This window comes from Miniopterus natalensis, chromosome 12 (assembly GCF_054644295.1).
Source record: "Miniopterus natalensis isolate mMinNat1 chromosome 12, mMinNat1.hap1, whole genome shotgun sequence".
Taxonomy (NCBI): Eukaryota; Metazoa; Chordata; class Mammalia; order Chiroptera; family Miniopteridae; genus Miniopterus; species Miniopterus natalensis.
The window spans coordinates 7813633-7830857 of NC_142092.1; the positions used below are offsets into that span (position 1 = coordinate 7813633).

The 17225-nt window shown below is 42.3% G+C and overlaps 1 protein-coding gene across 6 annotated transcripts in view; it reads left to right on the top strand.

Annotated features, from left to right (window-relative positions):
- PTPDC1 (protein tyrosine phosphatase domain containing 1) overlaps positions 1–7288 on the top strand; it is a 70369-nt gene extending 63081 nt beyond the window's left edge. For 5 of the 6 annotated variants that reach the window (XM_087822579.1, XM_087822580.1, XM_087822581.1 and 2 more), the window contains 3 exons: positions 1997–2182; positions 3325–3435; positions 5640–7288. In XM_087822579.1, coding sequence (XP_087678705.1) covers positions 1997–2182; positions 3325–3435; positions 5640–5756 — 414 coding nt within the window. In that variant the 3' untranslated portion in view covers positions 5757–7288. Of the gene's footprint in view, positions 1–1996; positions 2183–3324; positions 3436–5639 lie in introns of those variants that run through there. The other variant, XM_087822583.1, reaches the window with a different exon arrangement.
- Positions 7289–17225: the final 9937 nt, after the last annotated feature.

Here is a 17225-nt window from a genome sequence, read left to right on the forward strand (position 1 = left end):
AAACAGGCAGAACAGACACAGACTTATAGATACAGGGAAGAGTTTGATGGTTGCCAGAGGGGAGGGGAATTGGGGGACTGGGCAAAAAAAGTGAAGGGATTAAGAAGTAAAAATTGGTAGTTAATAATAGTCACAGGCCCCTGCCCGCATGGCTCAGTGGTTGAGTGTCGGCAACCTATGATCCAGAAAATCGCTGTTCGAGTCCCGGTCAGGGCACATGCCTGGGTTGCGGGCTCGATCCCCAGTAGGGGCTGTGCAAGAGGCAGCCGATCAATGACAACTCTCTCATCATTGATGTTTCTCTCTTTCTCTCTCTCCCTTTCTCCCTCTAAAAATCAATAAAAATATATTTTTAAAAAGTCACTGGGATGTAAAGTACAACATAGGGAATATAGTCAATATTATAATGACTGTATGGTGTCAAATGGGTACTAGATTATCAAGGTGATCACTTTGTAAGTTATATAAATGCCTAATCACTGGGTTGTACATCTGAAATTAATATAATATTGTACATCAAGTGTAATTGAAAAATAAAAAATAATTTAAAAGAAAAAGTAAAATGAACATGATTTAAATAGGATAATGCCACCTGTGCCTATACTAGGCCCTTTCATGTCTTTTATCTCATGTGATTTTCACAGTAATCCTTTGAGGCAGATATTATTTACAGGTTCTTTGTTAATCTATGCAGTCCTTATGAACTAAGTGTCACAGATGGGGGAACTAAGGGTCCCAAAGGTCATGTGGTCCGAATGCCCCAGGGCCAGGACACGGCTCATGTGTTTAATATTTTTCATCATCCTTATGTCTTTCCTAATGCCACTGAAGATTTCGGAAAACATAATGACATAGTCTTTAATAAGAGGGCCTTGGAGTTTTGTTGTTTCTGTCCAACTTGTCTTCTCAAAGTATTGACTTATTTATGAGGTAATAGAGAGAAATCCAGTGCCAAAAATATTACATAGCAGAAACATCATAGACAGAGAGGAGCAGACCTGGATGGGAATGTCTCTTTTGCCCATTTCTCAATTTGGGCTCCTGGGCAAGTTGTTTCATCTTTCCTGAGCCCCAGTACATTTGTCTGTAGAGGGGCCTCTGCTGGGTTGCTGTAGAATCAGAGGTAAGCCATGTATCACAGTTCCTGCCCTAAGGAAAATGTTCTTCAAATACAGAATGGGTGAACAAATTAATGGTAGCAATTACTATGCTTATTGCTATTGCAAACATTTCATTTACTAAAACATAAATCTGAAATTAAATATCCTGTCAGAAATTAAAATTCTTATCTCACTTTTCCCCTGCTCTCTGTGAGGTAAAGTTTTGAAATCATCTGCTTAAATTATCTCCAGGCATGTGGACTATTGGGAGGACTTCCTAGTTGTTTACATCCAATCAAATTTCAGGATACAGGGCTTGTTATGTGTTAAACTCTACATAGGATTCTAAAAAGGAACTTGAAAGAAGTACATATACCACATTTACCAACTTTTAGGCACTTTCGGAGGGGAAATTTGGAGTTTCAGTCAGAAGCTTTAACTTAACCCAGGTTAATTTACAAATGTTCTCTTATTTATGATTTTTAATCTACCATTCTACTTCATTGCAGTAAATATCTCTGTTTTGTTCACCAAGACCTTGCAAAGGCAGCCTCCCTCCCTGAACTGCTCCTCAGTTCCTGAGGTGGAACTTAGGTTAACTAAGTCGTTCTCTGCACTAGGAGCTTTAGCAGACCTGTTAGTCTGCTCAGCACCTGTGGGGCAGGGGCACACTTCATAGAGGGAACCAAGGCTTAGAGATGTTCAGTATCTCAGCCCAATGTGCCTCCTGGAAGTGGGGGTGCTGGGAGGGGTCCCAGCCCTTACCCAGAGCCTGAGACTTCCTCCTGGAGAGCCTGAGGTTCATCAAATGTCAGATGGTGCCTGTTCCCTCTCCCTCTTTCCCCCTCCTGTCCTTCTCTTTCTTCCCTCTTTCTCTTTTCTTCCTTTCTTTTTAGAAAGAACTAAATTCCCGAGACGGAGCTTGGGAAAGAATATGTGGTGAAAGGGATCCTTTCATCCTGTGCAGTTTGATGTGGTCGTGGGTGGAGCAGCTGAAGGAGCCTGTAATAACCCAAGAGGACGTGAACATGTTGGTTGACAGACGTGCGGACACTGCAGAAGCACTGTTTCTATTAGAGAAGGTAAAGTAGCTGTTGGACCAGTTGATGGAGTTAACTATATAAGTTTCCTCACTAAAAATTCCATTATAAAAAGGGAACACATATGGAATCCTGTACCTGGGTCTAATTTAACTTTTTGCAAGATAAAAGAAGAAATACCCAGTATAAACATTTAGAAGGTACAAAAATAAAAAGGGAAATACCCATAATCCCAGAAGAGCCACTTTAAACATTTCATGTCTTTCAGCCTTATAAACCGCGTATGTTAACTTGGTAAAAATCATTTCACATACACTTTATGCTTCATTTTTGCTCAAAATTATAACAGGTATATTTCCATGTTTAGTGTAACTTTTTCATAAATATTAACTTGATAGACAGGTACTATAACATGGTGGGGATATGTTATAATTAACTATTGCACTTACAGGTATTCGTTTATACTTATTTACCATGAGCATATAATGTGAAAGGCTGTGAGGTAGGTTGGAAGATGCACTCACTGGTATTTTCTTAGAAAGGGGAGTGTGTCACCTACATAAGTATGTGGCTCATGTATAACATGTAGAAGACTATAGAAGGAAAAACAGGAAACTGATCATGGTGGTGGCCTTAGGGAACATGCTAGAAGACAGTAGATCAGGAAGGGCGGGAGGGAGACTGGCAGTCATTGTAGATCCTTCTTTACAATTTAGTATTTTTAACCATATAGAGATACTAAATTTTCATTTAAAAATCAGCTTTGTTTTTATTTTGGGAAATAGTGTTATCTCATAATCAGCCTTGCATTACCTCCTATGCTTTCATGTCTCCTCGTTTCACATCTATCGCTAGTGCTCGCAGACACGCAGAGGGAATGAGGGAGGCGTTCTGGCACAATTGTGTCTAGCAACAGTAAGAGTGGATCATCCTTTCAGTTTACTTCACGGAAGACATTTCATTTGAAATTGTGCTTCATGTAATAACTAACCAGCTTTGATTTTATCTCCTGAAAGCTTTCAAACACATAACAGTAAACACTGGTAGAGCCCTTGGTAGGCAGTATAGTATTGGAGGTTATGAGTACTTGGTCAAAGCCAATTCCTGGCTCTGCATTTTCTTTGAGTTTATTTCTTGAGGTATTTAAAAAAAAACTTGTTTGACTTTGATTTCTGCAAAAACAGGGCCAGCACCAGACAATTCTTTGCGTGTTACACTGCATCGTGAGCCTGCAGACAATTCCCATAGACTTGGAGGAAGCCGTCCTTGCCCGTGCCATTCAAGCTTTCACTAAGGTGGGTGGCACTCTTCTTTCTCCTGCAGACCCCCAGCAGTGTGATCTTTGAAAGTTAGAATCCAGAGGTCAGCAGCTTCCTCTAAAATAAAACTGTTACCTATGTTTCCTCTTAATGGAAACATGTTTGACATTTCTTGAAAGTAGTTGCAGACTTTTGGCCAAAAAATATCCGTTTCCTAACAGTGATATTAGAAAAAGCTGATTTGTGGGGTTTTTTGAAGGAGAACATTGGAACAAAGCGCTTTTATAAAGAGAGAAACAATTGGGTATTGAGAAAGTATTTTTAAATGATGTGCTAGTAGGAGTCAGAGAATCTTGTTGAGGCAGTTCTACTTTGGTTCTAATCAAGAAATCATCTAGTGAGAATTTAGCACCCAGCATTGACGATTCGGTAGTACGTCCTGCTTGACTAATCCTAAGCAGAGAATAAAAAACATTTTATTTCTCTGCACATCCTTTTGGCTTATAGCAGTCTTTCCTGGCTGAAGAACAGGGTCAGGTTCCTGCCAAGTGAAAAGGTTCCCCTACCCATTCAGCTAATTGTTGGTACCTCTCACAATATGAAAATGTCATTAAACCAAGAACCATGACAGTGTCTGTGGTGAACATTAATGACGACAGCAGTATTGTTTGTACTCATTCATGTCTCCTCTGCCTTCACTCTTTTCAAAGTCATATTATTCCGGCAGGCTTTCCTGTTCCTCATCTGGAGCTTTATGACACTAAGTTTCCAGAATCAGCAGTGCAAACCCCAATCATCTGATCCTTTACGCATATATTTTATTGCATTTTCATAGACCTTCACAGACCAAGAGGCTACTTTCCCTGTGGGGAGGGTTGTGGTTTAGTGTTTAACAAAGTAAACAGTTGAAACTGTTCTTAATGTTAGTAAGAAGTTTCTGCAAGTAGGATAGACAATATAATGGTTAAAGTAAAAATAAGTGTCTGACTTAACTGGAAAAAAACCCTTAATATTGGCCTTTCCAAAAGTGGTAGGAATTCTTTGCAACTCCTTTTGGCCTTTTAGGGGACACTAGTGAAGAGTTAAATATACCGGTTCCAAATCTGTCTGTAAAAACAGGAAACAGTTCTTGGGTCTCTCCCCTTGTGCGTAATTGTGTGAGCAGAGTCTGCCACAGCTCTTATCCTGGGCCTCCCGTGTGAAAAGGGCGTGTCCCTTCAGGCCAGCGCTCAGCAGGCTTGCTGCAGCCCCGCGCTGGGATCCTCAGCTGGGTGCAGCCTCCACCTTGGCCTCCGCGTCAGCCCGTGGGACTTGGATGGCAAGGCGTCCCACATGTGATTCTATTGTTCAAGTTATAAGGTTGTTTGTCTCTGACCCAGCAGTCTAGTGTCTCTTGCTAGTGTCCCCAAGCTGGCAGATGAACTTGTTAGCATGTCAGCAGAGTGAAATCCCAGACCCTTCCCAGCGGGTCACAAGGGGACAGCCCTCCCTCCCTCCACATGCAGGAGGAGGGGGCCACTGGCCAAGTGATCTGATCCTGTCAGAGGCGTCACACGGTTCTTTGGGGGTGGGATGGAGGCATGGTAATTGCTCTGGTTCTCTGTCCTACATCCCTCCTAACCCTGCAGTACAGTGAGCTGGGGCAGGCAGTTCACATATGTGTATATGGTGCCTTCCCACCAAGGGGAAAGGAAACTACTACATAGGTTTTTATGTGTCACACACATGTCAGGCTCTCATATTTAGTACTCACGGAAACCCTAAGGAGATGGGCATTGTCACCTCCCTCTTACAGAGAGGTCAGGGATGACCCAAGGCTGCTCGGCTGGCAGGTGGAGAGTCAGGCTCCTGTTCAGGTTGCCCCATGCAACACTGGTGGCTGGTGCACATTGTTTTCATGAGGAGACCTGTCCCTTATGTCATCAGTGATCAGACTCTGGATCCAAAACTTACTGCACACTCGCTGCCAAGTTGCTTCCTGACAGTGTATGAGTAGACTACATATCCAGGCACTAGATTTAAGTCTCTGGATTTTCATTGATAGATTTGGCATTGATGTAATTGGCAATTGAAATATGTAATTAGAAGTAATGTGTGAAAGGTATTGTGTGTACTTTTAAATTTATATATAATTTTGCTTATAAATGTTAGGTTTTTCCCACCCCATTTCTTTTCTCCCAAAATTGACTGGTTAAAATTCTTGTTATAATGTCCTGAATATAAATTTTCTTTGTCATCAGGTTAATTTTGATTCTGAAAATGGACCAATAGTTTACAACACCCTAAAGAAAATATTTAAGCACATACTTGAAGAAAAAAGAAAAATGACAAAAGATAGCCCTAAGGCTAGTGTTTAGTGCAGCTGACTTTCCCTTCATGGTGAATATCTCAGACCAGAAGATCCAGGTGGCATTTCTGTTCATCGGTGAACATTTTCAGGAGTGGAGCTGCTGCATCTCCTAGCACTTACTTCAGTGCTTTTGGTTTGTGCTAAGAGTGACTGTTTCTGTTTGGAGCAATTATTTATTTTAAAATATTGTTGAGCTACCTTTTTGTGTTGAAAAATTGCTATGAAGTTGCTGCCACTTTTATTTATTTAACTGAATTAATGTTGTTGTATTAATATTTCCTTATTCTTTTTGACATTATGGGAAAAGTTGTAACTCTTCTTTCCAAACAGTTACCTTGTTGACAGAACTCTTTCTACAGTTTTTACCAAATATATGTCAGTAGTAAAACCTACTGTGTATCCATCCCTGATGCATGAAGTAAGGAAGTCACCAAGTGTCTTAAACCAAGTGTTTTCTATTTCTTAATAAGCCTGTTGATACATTTTAAAAGGTTTTTTTTTAATTGTTGATTTTTTTCTTCTTTTTATAAATGTGACAAAGGGTTTCAAAGTGTATTATTTTTCAAAGTAGTTTAGTTTTATGTTAATGGAATGACTGTGAGATGGTTGGATTTTGTTACTTGTAGAAAGGAGATTTGCTCTGGCTTCTAGACGATGTTGCCAGCCTCTGCTGTCACAGGACACTAGTGGTTCTCACACATCAAGCCTTATTCCCACTCCCCTGGGCTGCTGCTGAGCCGAAGAGCATCTTTACAAAGGAACTGGGATCAGCGGAGGCGCTGTGGGAATCGCTCTGAAGCAGGACTTCACAGAACGGTCCGTCTCACGGGGTGGGCTCTGGGCCCTGCTCTCCAGGCGCTGTAGCTGCTCCCCAGAGCCATGTCTGTTCATGCTGACAGTGTGACAGTGTGAGGTCTGGCCCATGCCTCCCAGTCTGCCATACTATAGACCAAGTTGCCTTTGACTGCCTTTTGTCTAGGATTAGTAAGATTTTTAAATTGATTTTGATCCACTTACGTTACATTCACCCTACTGGCTTTAGATAAGAAGTAACCTCCTGAACTAGTTCCTTGCAGAACCAAACTCTCATTCAGCTGTTGAAGCCATAACTAATATTCAAATAAATGGGTGGGGGGGTACCATAGGCCAAGCCAAAGAGAATCGAAGTTTTTCCCAGTAAAGGTGATATTAATCAAACCATTTTCAGACTAAAGAAGTTACTACTTACTCATAAAGACAGAATGTCAGGAAAAGCTCATTTACAACAAATGAAATTTCTCCAACTTCTGCATTTGTGAATCAAGCACATTAAAAATATTGTAGTCATTATCAGCCTTACTAACTGGTGGCAAACACTAAATGCCATTTTCTCCCACCTTGTTTGACTTTTCTTAGGAAATCAAATCCAATGAATTTTAATGAACTGGGTTGCCCATTCCTGATATTTCTCATTTTCAAGTGCCTGATCTGAGAAAGTAGGAGAGAAAACAATTACATTTTATCCAAAGATATGTTATTAAAATGTTTTGTACCCAAAAAGATGCCTGTTCTCTTCTTATTCAATCCCATGTGGGTGAGGTTCGTCTTATGAGAGCTGCTGGCCTGTGAGTCTGAAATAATTGTTTCAAATTAAAGGTAGATCCTACACAGCCATGATGTGACCCCAGCAATGCACATCTGAAATCTAAGTGCACCAACCTGAAAGGGAGAGCTGGCGGGAGAACTAATCAGGCTGTGTACAATTACTGTATTTATTTGAATAAAAGTGAAAAGAATAACCCACACCCTCGTCTTGTACGTCTTTAGCTTGAGAGTCATGCACACCCTGATGAAGATGCAGGTTGCGGTTAGATTATCCCGATGGGCAAACCGAGTTGTAGGCTGAATAGTCAGCTAGCCAGGCCTCCTCCATCCCGACTCTGTTGGTCAGAATGATGAAGGGGGTCGGGGACCAGGATTGGAGAATTCTGAGAGGAGTGGGTGAGGAAAATCTCACAGCTGCTGAGATCCCTGACTTTCTGTATTTGAATGGACGAGGAATTCTTTGTTGCCCGGAGAATAGAAATCTACCTACAGGAAGAAGTTACAGGGCTGCGAAATTTCAGCTCAGCAGAAGTGGGAAGGGCCAAGAGCACACACATTCAGAAGTCACTACCCTGGGAGCACATGCACCGCCTTGCTTATTTCTCTTACCAGACCTAGAGAGACATGTTATTCACACTTGCCTGAGGAGAGAATGCCAGTCTGAGTGACTCGGAAATATGTTCCACTCCCTTCTGCAGCCACCTGCCTGTGAAGCTGCTAACCAGGGAGAGCTGCCCAGCATGGGGCCCCTCAGGGATCTCGAGGCCCTCTTAGGCTCCGTGATGGCACCAGAGGGCATCATTTTGTTCATAGTGCAATAAAACTACCCCACATTTTTGGTCCTATGGAAAAGGCTATAGAGGCTGCCATACTCATAGGATCTCTAACATATCACACAGGAAGTGCATGATTTCTGCCACTTTGGGGTTTTTCTATTTCATAACGCTGGCTATGAGATAATGTTGGTTCATGGATTGCTTTGTGTATTTGCATAACTCAAAGTACTGGCTGACTGACTTAGTCATATCTCTAACCAGCTTCCCAGTATTATCTAAGAAAGAGTATGTGCTTTCATCACTCTGGGTTCCATGAAAATAGCCACATGTCTTACTTTGGTAAAGTTCCTATTTTCTCTTAAGTGGAGAATTCTTACTCCTACTCCTGGGTGCTGTTTCAGGCTATTCTCTGGATGTCTGAAAAAATTTCCAGAAACTGTGTTACAGAGTGCATGCCTCAAGTTCTCAATATTTGAAGGGCCCCAAATAATTTCAGGGCTTGCTTAAAAGTGACAGTTTACTCGTAGGATCTTTGTTGTTCCAAATTAACAAGCACTGATATATTTTTGTGCAAGTAAATCAAGAACAACATTCCCTGTGGTGCTTTTTATTTTTGTAAATGTGGCCCAAGATTAGCACCTTATTTTAAGGTCTTCTCCATGCTAGATGGTTGAACATTGTGTACAGATAAATGGCAGGACAAAGTTCCACAAATCCTGTTACGTAACGGTGCATTATTTTTTAGTCATGCTTTTAGGCACGAGCTGATCTTTGATTAGCCCAACACTGACAATAAAACTGATTTTTAAGTAATCACAACGGGGCCATTCACTAGTGGAGCTGTGGTGAATCTTCGTTCCAAGCCAGCCGATAAAACATCCAGTAATAAAATAATATCACAATAAGACTTTAATATCATAAGCCCTTTTGCATTGAAAATAAAAGCTTCGGCCCTGGCTAGTGTGGCTTGGTGGGTTGGGCACTGTCCTATGCACCAAAACGTTGCCTGTTCGATTCCTGGTTGGGACACATGCCTGGGTTTTGGGCTTAATCCCCGGTGTGGGGCATAAAGGAAGCAGTGGATCGATGTTTCACTCTTGAATCAGTGTGTTTTTCTCTCTGCCTTTCCCTTCCTCTCTCTCTGAAAAAAAAAAAAAAATCAATAAATAAAACCTTAAAAATGAGTTCCACATATCCACTGCACTTATCTCACAGCAGAAGGCTCTTATGCCTTCGTTGCCTGGCTTTCTTGATTATAATTAAAAGATGTTTTAAGATTGTCTGTTTGGAGAAGTAGTTATGTTTTTGGAATAGGTTTCTACTTACATGACCATTTGATCACAGTCTGCAGATATGCTTTGGTTTTGATTGAGTGGATTGCTTTGTCATTTTTTTTCTCCTCTTAAAAATAAAAATGTAAACAACTCAAACATTGAATTAGGTCGCACCATATGGAATGGCCATTTCTGCGGGTGAAAATGACCAAATATTGGCCATTTTATATGGTTCAACCAAGTACTAAATGCAATATTTCCGGGACCATTAGATGACATTGCCTAAATGATTTTGACAAAGATGAGATGATCAGTTATTTTCTAAGAATACCTTGTGTGCTCACAGTAGTGTTCCAGTACAAGTGAAGAGACCAATATGAGACACACGTCCTTGCAGCAATGAGTTTGTGCCTGCTCGGCACTCGGCTCTCCGCTGATGCTGGGGACACTCAGGAATCATACACTCCAGCCATTCCTCCTCCCGAGTCGGAGCACGTCCACACCAGCCACGTCGCGCCCAGCCCCCTCCTCCCTGTCAGCACTCTAACCGAATTCTGCATCGTCTGCTGCGCGCAGCTCCTTCAGGCCACCCTTCCGTTCTTTCTAGACAGTGCTGGAAGGTTAGGTCTCAACACTTTATCATTCTGTTCGTTCAGGATATCCTTCAAAACTTGGCTCTGATTCCTTGGAACAGAATATGTGATAATTAACTCTTTGTTAAATGTAGTTATATTCAGCTACCTGACCATCCTGCAGCCCAGGGAGATGGGGAGGTGCTGTGGGCTGAATTATGGCCTAAAATTCCAGGGTTGAAGTCCCAATCGCTAGTACCTCATAATGTCACTAATTTTGGAAATAAGGTCTTTAAACAGGAAGTTAAGTTAAAATAAGGTGATTAGAGCGGGCCCTAATCCAACATGACTGGTGTCAGACAAAGAGGAGATTAGGACACAGACACACACAGGGAAGATCACGTGAGGACACGAGTTGAAGACAACTGCCTACGAGCCAAGGAGAGAGGCCTCAGGGGAAACCAGCTTTGCCAACACCCTGGTCTCAGACTTCCAGCCTCCAGAACTGTGAGCAAATAAATGTCGGTTATTTAAGTTGCCCATTCTGTGGTATTTGTTCTGTATCCCAAGCTGACAGAGACAAGAGGCAGAATTGCCTGCTCCTCCTCAGTGCTTCCACTGTACCTCGTGTGTGTTTCTCTATAATTTTATCTCAAACAAGACATTGCTTGGTTTTGCCTGTTTTTAAACTTTACGTAAATTGAAAAATGCAGTGTATATCCTCCTGTGACTTGCTTTTCCTATTCAGCACACTCCTCACATTTATCTGTGTTGATGTGTATGCTACAGTTCACATGTGCTCACACGGCACTCTGTGTGTGGATAAACCGTAATTTATCCATTTGGCTTGTGATGGACACTGGGTGGTTAATATCTGTATACAAATATAACATGTGGACGCGCTCCAAGTTTCTCTAGCCTTTGTTGCTTAGAGTAGAAGTTATGGACTTCGTGGTATGTATGTGTCCAGTTTCCTATCCAGTGACAAAGTGTTTCAAAAAAACGAGGGTACCCACTTACAACCCCAGCAGTAGTGAACAGGAGTTCCCGTTTGCTCTGTGTCCTTGGCAACACTTAGTACTGTCTGACTTCTTGAGTTTTGCCTCATCCTGTTGGTGTAAGATAGTGTCCCAGTGTGTTATTACATGTGGGGACCATTTGTGTGTCCTGTCAAGTGCTTGTTCACTTACACATCTATTTCTCACAGGCCTTAACACATGGTGCTATGTTCTATGGTTTTCTTTCTTTTCATCCATGGACCTGTCACCTCTAGTGTTAACACCTAACATACAGAAGGGACTCAATAAATGTGGAAGACTTGAGAGGTGTAAAGAAGGCAACCACATGCAAGGGCGTGGGCTTGAATGCCACTGCGGGTTCCCGGGGGTCCCTTATTGCTTCCCATTGTTCCAGACAGTGCGCAGAAGCTCTGGCCCAGGACTGCCAATCGGCACAGACCAGAAAGCTCTAAGGGCCCTGGCTGGTGTGGCTCAGTGGTTAAAGTGTCAGCCTGCGCACCCGAGGGTCTCGGGCTCCATTCCTGGTCAAGAGCACGTACCTGGGTTGCAGGTTTGATCCCTGCCCCCACCGGGGCTCGTGTGGGAGGCAGCCATCCATGTGTCTCTCTTACATCGATGTTTCTCCTCTCTCTCTCCCCCTTCCCCCTCCCTTCCACTCTCTCAAAAAAGAAAAAGAAAGAAAACTCTAAAGGACACCTGTTCCCTGGGACAAAGGACCAGGGAGAGGACAGCCTACCAACAGAAGATCCTTCTGATAGCACCTGCTTCAGTCAAACACCAGTGAGGGCCACCTCCGGCAGCACCCTGCTGTCCCTCAGGGAAAGCCAGTGGTGACGGCCCCCCCACATGGTGTTACTAGGTAGGCGGGGCTGACTCTTCCTCTCCCCATAGAGCAGGCTGTGGAGTTCCAACCCCCACGCATGGGGGCAGGGGCTTCTCCGTGAGTTGAGCAGTGGAGACTTAGGCAGTGGAGGGGACTGGTCACACCCCAGTGGCACCCCTGCCCACCCCAGTGTCAGTGAGCCCAAGGGAGCCGAGCTCTCTCACCCAGCACCAATGAGACTACACGAAGTGGCACAGAGCACTCCCACCAGCACCGAGGGGCCGAGCTTGGCGACAAGGCCAGCTTAGGAGCTGACGTGCAGCCTCCTCGCTCTCTTCTCCCCGGGGGTTAGCGGGCCTAGTGGGCAGATGAGCTTACACCACCTCGAGGAAAAGCGCTGCAGGAGGGGTCGGGGCTGAGGGGGCTGCACTGCCCCCACCGTCAGCTGCCTGAGTAAAGGTGGCCAAAGGAAGGCCCCTGAACGAAACATGCTGCAGAAAGAAGGGGGCTTGGAGCTGCAGACAGGGAAAGAGAACATTGGGATGAATCGACATAATGGACTATGGTCACGTGATAGTAAATCATACTTAATGGTCGTGACAAAAAGGTAACACCACCTGATCTGGCGTAGTGTTCAGCACAGATAGAGGAAGTATGTCGGGCGATTTAAAGATGAGGGAGTGCCGTGAGTAGGGACATATGGAAGTAATGTTTCTGCACTTCATTCCAAGTAGTAGAGCAATGCCCACAGATTGCGCCAAGCCACGTGTGTAATGCTTAAGTAAGCACTAAGAAAACCATGAGTGTAACATACTCAAAGACCATGCTAAGTCAGGATGGGTTCCTTTGTAATGTTCCAGTAACCCACAGGAAAGAAAGGAACAATGAGAAAAACAGCAAACAGAACTCAATAAAATGACGCGAGCTTTGGCTTGTGTGTATTATATCTATATTAGAAATTAAGAAAGGTTTCTAAAATAATCCATTTTAAAAGAACATAAACCCATTCACTACTTGTTAACGTAAGTCTATTTTCCTAAACCAAAATAAGAGTGGTATTGTTTTAAGGTTTTGCAAATCTAATGTGTGACTTAAAAGACGGGTGGGTTCTCTGCTCCGCCTCTGCGTCTGCGTCACACAGCTTGTAAGCTCTGGGAGGTGCCACTGTACATTCATGAGGGAGACATGCACGCGGCGCCTTCGTATTGTGAAAAAGCGGGAAGCTTGCAGAAGCCTGAAAGAGCCTCAGATCCCCAGGTATCCCTGGTGGTACGTGGCCTCTGTCAACTCAAAACCAGTAACCCAGAACTCTCTCCAGCAAAGCCTCCCACCAAGAAGGTGCTGCTGGAAACAATTCAGTTTGATGAGGAGGGAGAAATTAGGGGCAAATGAAAGGGAAGGTCTATATAAAAGTAGGGAGAGAAACAAGGTATGAGGTCATTTTCTTCATCTTTGTTTTGTTACTAATCCTCACCAAGGATATTTTTAACATTGCTTTTCAGAGAGAGTGGAAGAGATGGGGGCGGAGAGAGAGAGAGAAACATGGATGTGAGAGAGACAGCAACTGGTTGCCACCGGGGGCAGGGAGTGAGCCCACAATCGAGGTACGTGCCCTTGGTCGGGAATCGAACCTGTAACCCTTTGGTGCACAGGCCGACGCTCTAACCCCTGAGCACACCAGCCAGGGCTCTTCATCATTTTTCAAAACCCGCAGAGGCCCTGGCTGGTTTGCTCAGTGGTTAGAGCGCTGGCCTGCGGACTGAAGGGTCCCGAGTTCCAAGGGCATGTACCTGGGTTGCAGGCTCGATCCTGGGCCCCGGTCAGGACAGGTGTGGGAGGCAACCAATTAATGTCTCTCTCTCTCTCTCTCTCTTCCCCCTCTACTCTCTCTGAAAAGCAATGGGAAAAAATTATATCCTCAGGAGAGGATTTAAAAAAACACACACACAGAGAAAGAAGCCCTAGAACCATGAAGGTGGAAAAGCAGTTCTGCCCCACCTCACGTAGCAAGAGCAACAGTGGAAGACTGTTGCTTACTCCCATATAAAACTATTAAAATGAAAAAGACTAATGGATTAAATAAAAAATAAATCCCTATGACTAATGAAAGTACGAGAAATGTATGTTTGCAAAATAAAACTGTTACCTAATATTTCAAAATGAGCTTCAGATATTAAGATTATAGAAGCTATGAGAGAACAGCAAAAATTAAAAAATGAAAAAACACAGAAATGAAATGATTTATTTGAATAACAAGCTCTGAGAAAAGTAGATGAACTCAAGAAAGAAAAAAAAGGAAACATTTTGAGAAATTGAAAATTAAACTAGATGGAACAAAAGAGCAAGTAAATCTTTGAGGAAAACAAACCAAATTTCAAAAATAAAGAGATTTAAAAGATTTGAGAAAAGGTGAGAGATATAGAACAGCCAAAGAAGATTCAACATAAGTATAATAGGAATATTCAAAAAAGAAAACCACAGTGATGGAAAAAATAATATTAAAAATTAATATTAAAAACGAATGCAAAATTAATGAGAAGAAAATGCCCAGTAGAAGACGACTACATACAGTGTGCACACACTTAACAGCTGATAGCTCAATTGATGTTTCTTTCTTTTCAGGCAGACTAAGCTTTGAACAAAGGAAATTCATCCTAAAATGTTACTGGAGGTTTGAAAACACAGTTGAAGTATGAAAACTGCCTTTATAATTATTCAAAATATGTACACACGTTTTAACAGCTGACAACTCAATTTTCACTCCTTTTCAAGTTTAACTGATTTGAAATAATGGGTGAAGCCAGACTAAGCTTTGAACAAAAAATTACCCACTAGATTTTTTTTTATAGAGATACATAAAAGGTAAAGTTTATGGTACAAAACCGGCAACAGTTGACAAATTGAGGGCACACAAATATCGAATGAAATGCTTCCTGACGTTTGCAATTTCATTGCTTCGAGTTATCATCAGTGCCTGGACCGGAACGGTCATCAGTTTGAAAACAGATATTGACAAAACAAATTATTCATTTCTGTAGATTCTTTTAAACTTTGAAAATGAGCCCTGGCCAGTTTGGCTCAGCAGTTAGAGTGTCAGCCCATGGACTGAAGGGTCTTGGGTTCAATTCTGGTCAAGAGCACGTACCTCGTTGCAGGCTCGATCCCCAGCCCCGGTTGGGGCATGTGCGGGAGGCAACCAATCGCTGTGTCTCTCTCACATCGGCGTTTCTCTCCCCTCCCTTCCACTCTCTCTGAAGAGCAATGAAAAAAATATCCTTGGGTAGGATAAGAAAATTTTTTTAATGAACTGTATGTTAATAAACACTTTATAATCATTCAAAGTATGTATACACTTTTTGGGACACCTTTATTTACATGGGAAAATCAACTGAGACTGGCGAACAAGGATATGTACTCTAGTAAAATTATTGGGCTTTAAAAGCAAAAGAAAAACCCCTTTGGACAATCAGACAAAACAACCAAGTTTTATAAGGGAAATAAAACCAGCTTGATATTAAACTATTCAAAAGGAGCACTATGCCAGAGAACAGTGGTACTCATGTGAGCGCCTTGTTAGGGTATCAATATTATCTAAGCCATCTACAGATTTGATACAATTCCAACAGCCTGTTTTTGCAGAAATGGAAAAAGAATTTTATTTCCAACCAGTGCAACCTTAATATATAAAAGCCACAAACTTGTATGAACATAAAATAACTCAGAATATTGTTTACATGAGTCCTTCCTGAGGAATCTTCTAGACTTAGCCAAATCCAGCCATCACTTTTTTTATTTACAATGCATGAGCCATACAAAAAATATAAAATATCCATGAATCCATAGTACTGTAAGTGGGAAGGTGAGACAAATCTCTTATACAGAAGAATTCCAGCTTAATTTAGGCAGATAGTCCTGTCTTCCCCCCTTAAATGGGGGATACATTTAGTAATTGGCTCCTAGAAAGTAAAGAATGGAAGGGGATGGGGAGATGAGTAAGTTTAAAGTAGAGAAACCTGGCAAACACACCGTTGGCCAGGTGATCAAGGTCAGAAACGTCAGTGATGTCGCGTTCAGAGCATGAATCGTGATTGGTGTGAGAAGGAGGCACTTCACCTCTGCGGTCTTTCTCCCAAGACCCAAATGACAAGTGCAAACATGAGAAAAGCATCAGGCAAAACCAGATTGAGGAACAGTCTCCAAACACCTGGGAAGTTAGTGCTTCTCAAAACTACCCAGTCCATTGAGGACCAGGAAAATCGGAGAAACTGCCACCGCCCAGATGAGGAAAAGGAGACCATGATTAAATGTCATGTGATACCCTGGATTCTGGGACAGAAAATAGGACATTAGGAGAAAATCAATGAAATAAAAATAAAGTGTTGAGTTTAATTAATAGCAGTGTACCAACGTTGGTCTTAGTTTTGACAAATGTACTGTGGTGATATAGAATGCTATCAATAAGGAATAGAGTCAGGAGTACGCAAGAATTTTCTCTACTACCTTTGAAACTTTTCTGTTAACCTAAAATTTTTCTTTAAAAATCTAATTTTCAGGTGCATTATGGACTAAATGTTTGTGTCCTCCCCAAATTCATATGTTGAAGCCCGAACCCCAGTGTGGCTCTATTTGGAGATGTGGCCTATGAGGACGTGACAAAGGTTAAATGAGGTCATAAGGGTGGAGCCCTAATCCAAGAGGGCTTGTCCCCTCTTGTGAAGAGGAAGAGGCACTGGACTCATTCTCTCCTCCAAGAAGGCCGCTGTCTACAAGCCAGGAAGGGGACTCTCGCCAAGATTCAACACTGCCAGACCTTGGTCTCAGATTTCCAGCATCTAGAACTGTGAGAAAATACGTGCCTGTTGTTTAACTCACCCGGTCTATGATACAGCACTTTAACTGTTAGGGCGGCCTCTGCGGGTGAATGTAAGGTGCTAGGGGTGTGCTGCTAGGACACTACAAAAGAGGGACAATCGGATTATGAATTCTCCATGCTACTGTACAGCACAACTTGTGGAATATTTACTGGAAATGAGAACTTGAATCACATCTAACTATAAGTTTATTAGGGGACAGAGGTTCACTTTGAAGACAACATGGGGATGCAACCAGAATATCCATTCTCTGGGAAACCATACAGGACAAATGACCTGGTTTCTTCAATAAATAAATCAGAAAGAAAAATTAGGGACAAATCTATAGGTTAAAAAAGACCTATCTACCACATACAATGTGTGGACTTGATTAGGATCCTGGTATGAACAAACTGTTAGAAGACAGTGATGATATCTAGGCACTTGATGATATTAAGGAATTACTGTCATTTGTTTTTTAAAAGTGACATATTTTGCAGATACAAACTGAAGTATTTAGAACTAAAATGAAGCAATGTCTGCAAAAATTACCTAATAGAGGAAAAAGATCACCGTAA